The following is a 12,541-nucleotide window of genomic DNA, read 5'->3' on the forward strand; positions in this document are numbered from 1 at the left end:
TGTAGTAAATGTTAAATGAGAAACTATTTTGTTCTGTAAGCCTTCATTTTAAGTGAGAATAACAGCACAACTGGAAGAGCGTAGTCAATATCACTGAACTGTGCATGTACAAATTTTTGAAATGGTGTATCTTTGGCTATGTGTATTTTCACCAAAAAAAAAGGTTGAGAAGTTAGAGGGTTGATATGTTGCGGGGTTGTTAACCGATGTCATAAAACAACATGTGTACTACTGTTTCATGAGAAACTATTTGTTCTGTAAGCCTTCACCTGAAGTACAATAAAAAAAAAAAAAATTATCCTTGAAGAGCTAAGTGACATCTGTTCACAATATATCCTGTTTCATTGATTCTAAGACAAACATCTTTTTAAAACCTTTGCAATTAGGCTGCATAGTACAACTGATACCATGTCATAGTTTAAATTACAGTATTTTTTTCTTTGTAGTAAATAAAACAATGATATAAAATCAATGATATTTAAGATGTCATAAGTATCTAAGATAAGAAAAGACAAAAGATTCTCCAGTGATTTTATTTCTTTTTAAAGAAATACTAATATTTTCATAAGAGGAAGCAAAATCAGTGAAAGAAAAACAGTCTTCTGGGATTAGGTTTTCTACCAGTCTACTCCCAGTCACTTTGAAAAGTCTGGCAAACCTCACCTCTGTCTACTGTCTACTGGTGACAACTAATGGCAGGTAGCTGCCAAATAAAGGCACTCAGAAGGAAAAGGAAGAAAAGGAAAGGGGGAGGAAAAGAAAAAGAAGGAGGAAAGGAACAAAGAACGAACCTCTGAGGAGGAAATTAAAGCAACTTACCAAGATACACTGAATCATGACCATTCACAGTCTATTATTCTTTAATTGGTAGACCAAGTTTCCCATCAGCTTAAAGCCACTTTTCAAAAGGCCATTTCATTTACAATCAGATTGGCATCTAATTAGGCAGCACCAAGGGAATGAGTATTAGTAATGCCTGCTTTATCTTTGGCAATGTAGATAATTTATACTGATAATATCCATATACATGAGCTTTGGGGAACTGATAGAAAAATCACATATACTCTTTCTACAAATGGGATGTTTGAGTTTAGATCAATATTTATTACAATGTAAAAAAGACACACAAAAAATGATCAAGTTGCAAGTTTGATTTTGGTCCATCTATTAATGGATCCCTTTTCTAATATTTAAGGAGCCCTGGTGGTGCAGTCTTTAAAGCAATCGACTGCTAACTGAAAGGTCGGTGGTTCAAAACCACCAGTGACTCTGCGGGAGAAAGATGTGGCAGTCTGCTTCTGACGAAATTTACAGCCTTCGAAACCCTATGGGGTCGTTATGAGTAGGAATCGACTCGATGGCAGTGGGTTTGGTTTTTCTAATATGTTTCCTAAGACACAGAGAAAAATGATAACTGCAAATTTTAAAAAACAGTCTTCTACCTGGTTTTCTTCTCACTGAGAGTCAGAATGAACCATTCAAGTCAGTTAGCCTGGGATGAAAAATAGCCAGAGAAAAATTCTTGCCTCTTGTTCACAGCAGTGAAATTAAACACACAAGCTATGGATTTGAATAGACAGAAGTATGTTAGAACAGAAAGGTGGGATACTTGAAAGAGGGAGATAATGTTCACAGAAGGTATCTAGAAAACAGTACACAAGTCAACCACAATTTCTTCTAAAACACTTCCTACTTAGTGGTCAAACTAACTGCCTCCTCAGTCTTGAACTCCTCCCAGCAAAGGAAAATGGAGGCCCACGTGGCACAAGGGCCAAAAAAACAAAATCAAACCAAACCCTTACTGTTGAGTCAATGGTGACTCCCGGAGGCCCTATAGGACAGAGTAGAACTGCCCCATAGGATTTCCAAAGCTGTAAATCTTTACAGAAGCAGACTGTCACATCTTTCTCACATAGAGTGGCTGGTGGTTTTGAACCATCAACCTTTCAATTAGCAGCTGAGAGCTTAACCACTGCCCCACCAGGGCTCCTTGGCACAAGGACCTGGATGGTAGAAATTAGTAGGCAGGAAAGGACTGGCATACCATATAGCTTTGAGAACTTGCAATAGGAAGTAAGGCATAGACTATAAGCTATGGCACTGACCCAAAACATGACAAAGTTGGTCACTTGATTAGTGTCACAAAAGTTTTTCTTAAGGACAAGTCCTCTGGCTAATAAAGAATGGCAGCCTACCAAAGCCAATTGAAGAACAGAGACTACATACCACCTAGAAAACTGCCGATGAGGATGGTGGGGAGACTTTCAGCATCATTTAAGGGTCAGAACAGCAATAGTGGGAATTACAGTAACGATCCCCTGTTAATTAGGTTACCCACCTGCGAACCAAGAACTCCTGCTCTGCTAACACAGGAAGTACTTTGAAAACTGGCAGCTTTCTGGGCTCAAAGCCTCTGATATATCTGAGAAGTATGCCAGGCTACTGATTTAGGAACAGCTCCACAACCTGAATGAACAGCACTGTGGCTCCATTCATCATCAGTGTAATAAGGAGCTTCAAATAAAAATAAATGGCCCAACATTAAAATTCTCTTCCCTTGACCACGCCACCCCTCCAGCTTATCTTAATTACATTAGAGATAATGGAACATCCAATTTGTGGTTTAATCGAGGATGATCAGCCACCCATCTGCCCCATTCCAGCCTATTCCTTTTATACTCATGTCCGAAAAATGGATTAGGTGCAAAGAAGAATGTCAAGTAAAGGTATTAATGAGAAAGAATCAATAAAGTTACTCAACTAAGAACTAAGGGGAGGACAGTGAGGGCCTAAGGCCAGGTGGGAGCTAGGGACCAGCAGGGACAAGAAGGAAAGAAACCCAAGGGAAGAGAGAAAGGGGATAAACGAGATGGGTACCAGAGATCTAAAAATTAAAAGGAAGTCAAGTGCCTGGAAGTAGAAAGACAAAACACAGGAAATGGCAAGGCAGTGGAGAAACAATCAGAAATTAAATCTGAATCTATCAAGTTATTGTTATGTGTGGAAAATATTTCTCTTTGAACACAGTTAAGAAAGGAAGGCAGGGAGAGACTGGGCGACTGAATAAAGAACAGGTGGGGAGCACTGAAACCCCATTTTCATAAAATGAAGAGGGCAATATGCTTTGACTTCACACTCACTTATTATTGAGCTGTTGCTGGCTTTTAGAAACTCTGCATATGTTCTGATAATGTTGTTCTGTTTTTTGCTAGGATGCACCGAATGGGAAAAGATAGGACACATTTGTGGGCTGGTAGCTTGTTTGCCAGTTTGCTTGGCATTTCAGCAGGACATTGGCAAGTTATTCAAATGTGAAATCACCACCAAAATGCCAAGAAGCTGCTCACCTTTTGTTTGTAAATGGCTCTTGCTCAACAGCAGACCCCCTGTCCAGCCAGTCAAAGGTCTTCCCCTAGGCCAGCTCCCAACACTGGAATGTCCCTCACAAGCACATATGCACACATTTTGCACTGTGGTATGTCACTTAAATGTTTTGGCTGGCTGCACATTTAGTCTCAGTATGGCACAATGTTTAGAGACTGCCAATTCCAGAAACACATTCCACAGGGTAAATGGATTAATAAGGCTTGGTGGCATTTGACAATCCTAATTTAATTTCACTGGTCCTTTACAGCAGGAGAGTCCATGGTGGGGAGTAAGTAACTCAAAGTATGTACCAAAAAAAAAATCTTTTTTTTTTTTTTAAATTTATATTTTCAAGTCTGAATCAAGTGAAATTTCTGTATTTCTAGGAAAAAGTACTATTGCCAAAAATACAATTAATGAAAATTTTAGGGAGTTCTACTCTGATAATTAAACTTATCAGTCATTTAAATAATTCCACTGGAACTTTTTCTTATAAATTAGAGTTGGCAAGCCCTGTGCTGCCCTATCTCACATCAGCACTACTGAGACATTTTCACCATCTCAGAATATTTTAATAAAGCACATTGAGAGGCAGTTTTTCTACTTTACTATTTTCTAAACTACACAATGCATAATACATTTTCACTTGATATAAGGGTTCCGTAAACAGCAAAACAGAGGTCCCCCTTCAACCCTACTACCCTTTACAGAGAGAGCCACTGCTGGCACACTGGTCTGGACCCTTCCAGCCTCCTTCCTGGGGAAAGCTGCATTTCAGAACCAGCTCCACCTGATAGCTAATCTTTCCCCTCCCTCCCCCCTAAATCTTCAGAGACCTGAAAATTTCTTTGTAATGGGATGTTCTGAAAAGGTTTTGATCTTTTGATCCTTGAAAGAAATAGACGAAGATAACTCACATTAGTAAACTATCTCTGAGCATCTTGAGGGAAAGCTTGTTGCATGATTTTGTTGTACATGTAATGGCGCTCTGGCTGATTTATTTATTTACCATCTTTTCGAGTACCAAGCTACTTTTTTTTTTTTAAAAGCTTGGAGAAATTATTAACATAAAGACACTACAGAAAGTGAAATTGTATGATAAGAGGAAAAAAACTGAAGAAAATTCTAAATGATCAAAGCAATTATCATTGCTTTTCAGAACTGCTGATTTAGTAGAGATCAAAATACCACTTATACTATAACAATGACACCAAAGAATTTTCTGGCTCTTCTATTTTAAGATTAATTTAATAGTTAATTGTCTAGTCCAGTGTCTCAGATGCACTTCGGTCACTGCATGTACAGTTCCAAGAACCTCAAAAAATGGTTCTTGTTGAATTCCCCTGGTAAACTAACTCTCTAAGTAGGACAGGGCTGGGCTTGGGACAGACTCCCGCTTCCAGAACCTGCATTCCAATGGTAAACACTGCTGCACTCACAACTGTATACATGTACATTTTGGTTCATTTTCTTACCCTCTTCCGGGACTCTTCAATGGCAGACAGCAGGGCATTGTCCTTCTCATTCTTCAGGAAACCCTACAAAAGGGGAGAAGAATGACACAACTTAGGTTAAAATTAACTTTCATATAATCAAAAGTACACTGTAAGAAAAAGAAATAACCATAAGGATATTTGCTCCCCTGTCCATCTCCACAAAAATCTCTCAACTTGAAAACATCAAAATAGATGGCTTGTACAGATGTTTCCTAGCTTCTTTCATTCTATGGGCACCTGATGATTGTTAGAAGATAAAGTCCCCATGAAGCAGCAAGGTGGAGTCCCAGCTCCTGTAAACATGGCAAAAGTAAACAGAGGCAAACTGCCCTTCAAAATTCCCAAATGGCCCATATTGTTGGTTTGGGCTCTATAGCCAGTCACAGTTCCTTTAACTGTTCTCTAGTCTGCACTTTACTGTTGCTTTCAATAAATTCTTCAATTTCTTCCTAACATTGAGGAAGTTGCTGCCACCCACTTGTCTGAGTGTTTTCCACTTGTCAATGGCTAGAAAACCCTAAAAATCATTTATTTACACATTTCTTCCAAGGCTTTGCCAATGTGCACTGCCTGTTTCAGGCCTGATGACATCCACTGCTTGCTTAACAAAGGTGGGATGAAGAGGAGACGGTCCATGAGTCTAGTTTAATATGCACAGATTAAACGCTAGCAAAATGCAACTCCACAACAATACAACGGACAAGAGCACAGGCTTTGGAGTGTGACAGACCCAGTTTCAAATCCTGGTGCCTCTAATTACTAATGGCATGACTTCAGCCAAGTCACCCACACACTCTAAACCTCAGTTTACTCATGTGTAAAATCAATATTAAATCACATAGTGTAGTCAAATTCTTGGCCCAATGCTTGGTAAATGTAGCTCCATTAATAGAACTGATTAGATTTAGATCTATTGGTGACATAAAAGAAAGAGATGCCAGGGTGACTTCCTTGTTGCTATCCATTGTTCTTATTTGCTTGAGCTGTGGGCTTAAGAAGAAGACATAGTCCTGGCAATGTCCTAACACACAACCACGGCTGCAGACAGACAGACAGGGCAGACTTACATGCCTGCCTCCATGCCAACAACCTGCCCTCCAGACATGGGTGAAGCTTCTTTTCCACAGCTTGGGGCTTGGGGGCGGAGGAGGGACAAGGAAGATGATCCATCAACTAGGTAGAGATCAAAGTCTTAGCTGAAATATGGAAGAATTCAAGTCACTCTGTCCATCAGATCCACCTATTTGCTGGAATCTAAGGTACGTGTGTGTCAAACACGCTATTGGTGCATTTATACCTGTTCAAAATGACCTGTTTCTTCAGAACCATGTTTCTTTCTTTTTTTTTTAAAGGAACTCTTTGGGGGAATATAATACAAAGTAGGGTTAAGCTAAAGCTTTTTACAATAACATGTTAAATCAAAACATTATTTGACAGTTTTCTTGTATTTGAAACCTACTGTCAAGGTTAATTAATTAGCTTTTGATCACTTATATTTCAACAACTGTAATGTTTTACTATATTTCATTCACACAGTCGTAAATATGAGTCTCCTGGTTCTTAAAAATCGGGGGGGGGGGGAATGGAAGGCAGGATAAGACTGGGATATAAATTTAAATAAAATATTATTAATCTTCATATCTCTTCCCCAGATCCCTTACATACTGGCCCAGGATTCCCCTACATCTGCAGTCAAACCCTGGGCTATGCACTGGGATGGACAGAGATGAGGGCCAGCAGCCCAGAACATAGCTTCCTCACAAAGACTATTCCAAGGTGGTCCTCGTTGTGACTCTGAAGACTCAATAAGAAGATATTGCTTCGGTCTTCAGAGAAAAGACATCAGCAGTTGCTAGAGAGCACACACTCTGCTCACAAAATACACGTTGTTGAATGATGTGGGACGCAAAATACCTACACTGATATTAGACCACTTGCCTAGTAATGTAATGGCCTCAATAAACCAGAGGACATAAAGCTAGGACTCCATGTGCTCCATTCAAAAGGGGGCAGCTTGTCACCATGTGCTTGTGTTTGTGCTTTGGCCATTGAGCAGGGAACCCAGACACGAGATGATGGCAAGGATTTCTGATGGGCCTTGTTTATACTCTTCATAGCAAACGATTACATCAGGTCAACAAACTTGTATTATGAATTCTCACTCATTGTAATGGAGGGGTCTTCAATGGCTAAAGCGAAGGTCTATAAACCTTAATGTTACCGTTTATAAACAAAGCTAAGGAACTATTATCATCGATTGTTGTCCTTAAACAAAGGAGAGGCACAAAATGTACTCTGCTGCACCCTTCTGTGGCTGCTGCTGTGGGAAGCTGATTGTCTAAACAAGCCATGGAGGGGCGAGGGGATGGGAGAGATGACAACCACTGTCTGACAGACCTGGTCTAATTTTTTTTCTTTTTTTGGGATGGGGGACCTGGCGGGGTCAGGGAGGCAGACTTCAGTCACCATGGGTGAGTTAGAGAAGACTGAGTTAAGTGGAATGTTCAGTATCTCCCCCACCCCGTCTCTGGGCTTCCTCAACCCTTGCCAGTTAACGACCAGCCCGTCCCGTTCACTTAACTGCACCCAGATCCATCTACATAACACACACACACATACACAGTTAGCACACAAATGTAGACACATTTGTTTAAAAGCAACAATACATTCTACAAGAAACACAATCTCCAATTTTCTAAGAGATGAATTTCCAGCTAGCGGTTAAGAAAGAAAAAGAAGAAAAAAATATTGTTGCTGTGGGGTAGATTAGTCTCTTCTTTAAAATATTCATTATAAAGCTACATTCCAAAAATCTTACAAAATAAGTCAAACGAAGCATTTGTACATGAGAATCAAATTCTGGCATCACTCACATATGAACAAAGGCCATTAACCATTATGTATCTCAAAAATTGGGCTTTCTCTATAGCACAAACTGAGTCCACAAAATATACAGATTTTGAATTTTAACTTTTCATAATTTATTCCTTTCTAAAATGAAATGCTAAAATAGGTTACATAGTTTATTTTTAAAAACCGCACATTAGAGGCCTATCTTTTGAAAAGAATCTTAAAAATAGTAATAATCTGTACAATCAGAAGAACAGTGCAGGATCTGTGTGCCATCTAGTGGCAGTTAGTTTCTTTTAAAGAGCACCCACCTCAAAGGAAAACCGTTGTTGCTTGCCCTCCGAGTCTATTGTGACTCATGGCAACCCCATGTGTAGAGAGTACAACTGTGATCCATAGGGTTTCAAGGCTGTGACCTTTCAGAAGCAGATCACCAGGCTGTCTTCCGAGGCACCTCTGGGTGGGTACAAACCTCCAACCTTTAGGCTAATAGCATAGTGCTTAACTGTTAGCGCCACTCAGGGACTTCACAAGGAAAACAGCCCGCTGGAATTAAAGAACTAAAAAGTTAGCCAGACAAGTACCTGCCACAGTCCAGGTTTCCTACATATCTTCCTTGACTTTCCTTTTCCACTTCTGTGTTTCTTTACAATTCCCCACCTGTGAGGCACCTCTCAGGCCCCTCACACTGGAGATACATTTTTATAGCTTATCAGAAAATGGGTTCTCTGTAGAGGTGAACTGGGGCATGTGAAGGGTGAATTGGGAGGAGCCCTCCTTCACTGGGTGAGGCTCCCTGCCACTTTGAAGACCCCTGGACAAAAGAAGGGCCCAATGGCTCACCTCTGCTCAATGCCAAACGTCTCACTAATATCTCTCATCTCACCCACAAGTACTTTTTAATTGCTCATAGCCCTCCACTCTGATCATTCTATTACTACAGCTGGCCCACTCAATGAAGAACATTCCATAAACATCTATAGGCCTACTAGGTAAGATGACTACTCCTGACTACTCCATCTGCAAGCCGCCTCCTCACAGCCAGAGTCCTGGAAACAGACCCTCTCCTAACTGACTGCTTGAATGTATTTTTGGTTTCAAGCTTTCTATAACATATAATAGATACCATTCAGTGAGCAATTAAATGCCAGGCACTGTTCTAGGCAGTTAAAAGACATTACTGCTAATCCTTTAACAATATGAAAGAACAGACACGATCACCCCACTCTGCACCCCCCACCCCACCCCATTTTACAGGTAAGAAACTGAGATTTCAACATCTAACTAACTTGACCAAGGGTTCCCAATCAGCAAGAGGCAGAGCCAGGATTCAAACCCAGTTCTGATTCTCAAGAAGCCTACTATTTCTGAGATATCCAAGGAACAGTAAATTTCTCTAAATCCATAAAATAAAGAACAGCTATTTTTCTGTGTTTAAAGGGATAGAGAGCCCAAGAGGGGAGCAAAATATGCTTAAATTTGTTTTCTTCATCAGGTATTATTAGTTTCTCATTACAGATGATGAAAATCGAGGCTCAGAGAACAATACTAATTCTTATACCAGTACTAATAATAGCTAACACTTAACACGGGGCTTACTTTGGGCCAGGCCTAAGTGTGTAGGCATATCTGGCTGCTGTAGTCTTTGCTTTTTACCCAATGTTAGACTGTCTCTCAATACCACTTTACTGGATCATACTTTAAAGCATGTTCTTAACATAGGTTTAAAAGTTGAGAGAACTGAGTGAAAGAGTTCCTAAAGCTTCTATCAACTCTAAAATACGTGACTCCATGTTAAGATCATCTGGTTAGTAGTAGTGCAAAGCTCAGACTTAGAACTCAGATCTTCTGACCCCACGTCTGGCCTTTTCCACTCTACCATCTTGTCTCTCAGTGAAGCAAATCAAGGTGAAATAAACAGATTATTTTATGCTTGCATATTTATTGAGGACTGAGACAACAAATGTCAATTTCTTTAGAACAGTGTTTTTGGAAATGTGGGTCAGTATCCACAATTGTGTCATGGAATAAAATGGAACAGGGATACGTGGTATAGGTAACTATTGTTTTGTGAAACTTCTGTTTCAATTATATGTGTTTATTTGTATATATGCACCGGGGCATGATGTGAAATGTATTTCCTACTATGGGTCACACACAAAAAAGTTTGAAATCACTGCTTTAGACCACCAATTCTATAGTGTTCCAAAGTATTATTACAGTTATTGCTGTGGAACAATAAACACGTAAACATATGCCTGAACAGTGTCTCCAGCCATGTCTTTCATTTTTAGCAGAGAAAGTGGGCTGCCTTTCAATGTGCACTGGCCAAGAACAAGCCAGAATGTAACCACAAGGTAAACTGATTCTCCTATCAAACTTGTGGTCACATCTCAAAGACCTAATGGCCAAACTGGCTCTGAAATGGCTTAGGGTGAGAAAGATGAGGTGTGAAACAGCATTATTTTTAATCTCTGCGCAGCCTTAGAATACAACTGGAAGCTAACTTCCACTGTAGAAAAAGAGAGTGTGCAGACCCTCCTCTGGGGTCAAAAGGATGTTTGTTTTGCCAAAAGGCTAAATTCTCTTAGCTCATTTGCTTTCCAAAAGTGAAAACTGCAAGAAATAAGGGTCTCTGTGAGAAAATTTCAGTATCCACTTTACCAGGAAAGTAGAATGACCAAAAAAAAAAAAGTTTAATATTGATTCTTTTCACAGTCCTTTGCTTCTCACCTACAACAAATAAAAGATTTGTTGGACAGCTTCATAAATGGTTTGAATGGAAGAACATGTAATTTTCCTAACTATTAAAAAAAATAAAACAAAATAATTAGTCGAAGTTGGTCCCACAAAGCAACAGCCATATTTTACATAGTTTTCAGTCTCTCCCCTTCAGCAGACCAACTGGTAATTCACTCTGTCAAAGTTTAAACAGAGGCCCACATAGCAGGCCAGACATTCTCCCAGAAGGTTATCCAACACAACATAAAAATATATGTAACAAAAGTCTTTCATATTCTTTCATTTAATATGTACAATAAACACAAATTAATAGGAAATCTGCAAACCAACATTCCAAATCAAAACAGTATTCAGTGAGCAGTGACCTTAGGAATAGTCCAAGTGGTTGAAAAACCATTGCCAAGACACAAGCGACAGCTAGGAAGACCATGAAAAGAAGAAGGAAAAATAAGTAGATGAAACAATAAACTTAAAAAAATAGAATAATCAATATACACACTGCTCCAAGATCAACTAAGAGTTCAAAAAAGCATGGTAAGTACTCATTAGAACCTCAGTTAATGACATGGAGAAGTGATTTCCGTAAAGACAGGAGTGTAAGTTGTACCTATTCATTATTTTGCTTTGGCTCATTCTATAATCCTAGTCTTTGTCCCTTAACCTCTTTCAAGCCCTCTTCCCAATTCTATATTAGAACATTGAGCCTAATGATCTGAAATTTTCTCTTAGGTGAAATTTTCACAAAGGTAAAAACTACTGTTTGAGGAAGGATGAAGTAAGATACTGTTTTCAGATGAGCACAATAGAAATCCTGCCAGTACACAGAGAGCCGCTGGGCTTATCAGATGGTGGACATGCTTTTCAGTAGCTCCCTTTGGTGGTGGCTACACTGAGAACGCCTCTAGGAACTTTTCAAGTGCAAAGAAATTTTCATTACTGATAAACCCCAAAAGACAAACAGGGAAATTTTAAAACTGGGAAATTTTCATGATTTGAGGAACTTTCATATGGTTGACTATTTTATTGGGCCAACATTTAATGCAATAAAGTAAAAATACACAAAATGTCAGCTTAAAAGGCCCATGAGAGTCTGAATCTCTTTCTGCAAGGAATACAGACTAACTAGCAAGTCCAGGCTTTATTCTCCAACTCGTAGATGTAGAATAAGTCCCACTGCTTGTCTTCTATAAAAACTTTAATACTTAGAATCCCCTGCTCACAGACTGCATTAAAAATAATAATAAATGCATGTGTGTGTACACACATACATACATCTTCAAAAACACCTCTGATGAAAGCAGAGCTAATCCAGCAGAGCTGACATCCGCCAACTGCAATATATTTTTAATGCTGTTGTATGATTTCTCACTGTGCATTTATGCAAAAGCCTAGCTGCTCTAGTTCAGCAGGTGGCAGCACACACTGCAAGACTGGCTGTGGAGTTCCGCCATTTGCCGGCTCAGCAGATCCATCGGCGCTGCAGGCAGCTCTGGAGCCACAGGTGGCAGACCTTGGCACTGCAACATGGCACTGTGTGGGCACCAGGCCATCTGTCACTGTCAGTTTCCAGATCCCATTTTGTACATGGTTTCTGCTACTGGGCTAGACAAAGAGTGGTGCAATTATGTGACGGATTTGGGCCCATTAAGGTAGACAAATTATCTGCTCCTCCTCCCCCAAGATTCAAGTTGGTTGTCAGGATAGTCTACAAATTCCCACAACTTGAAAAGACAGTTCAATGTGGGTGAGGAGATTCTAAACACTAGAATACTCAGCTCTGGGCAGTGCCTCCTACCAGGCCCTCAGAGGGTCTTAAGGGCGGCATTTTGACCTTATGGGCAGCATTGTGCCCGGTCTCTTCAAGAGCATGTCAATACAGTCATGATATAATTCCATTTGCACCTATGTCTTCTGGGAAAGCCACAAGGCTTTCAGGAGAGTCATTAATATAAAATTCAAAAAAAAAAACAAAAACAAACCCACTGCCGTCAAGTCGATTCTGACTCATAGCGTCCCTACAGGATAGAGTAATACTGCCCACAGAGTTTTCAAGGTTGTGATCTTTATGGAAGCAGACTGCCACCATC

At 39.8% G+C, this 12,541-nt stretch overlaps 1 protein-coding gene across 3 annotated transcripts in view; it reads right to left on the reverse strand.

Moving 5' to 3' along the window:
- Positions 1-12,541, reverse strand: part of NUP93 (nucleoporin 93) — a 118,841-nt gene that overhangs the window by 42,728 nt on the left and 63,572 nt on the right. For 2 of the 3 annotated variants that reach the window (XM_023726885.1, XM_023726886.1), the window contains exon 4: positions 4,842-4,904. In XM_023726885.1, coding sequence (XP_023582653.1) covers positions 4,842-4,904 — 63 coding nt within the window. Of the gene's footprint in view, positions 1-819; positions 1,275-4,841; positions 4,905-12,541 lie in introns of those variants that run through there. The other variant, XM_023726887.1, reaches the window with a different exon arrangement.

Source organism: Trichechus manatus, unplaced genomic scaffold (assembly GCF_000243295.1).
Source record: "Trichechus manatus latirostris isolate Lorelei unplaced genomic scaffold, TriManLat1.0 scaffold00014, whole genome shotgun sequence".
Taxonomy (NCBI): Eukaryota; Metazoa; Chordata; class Mammalia; order Sirenia; family Trichechidae; genus Trichechus; species Trichechus manatus.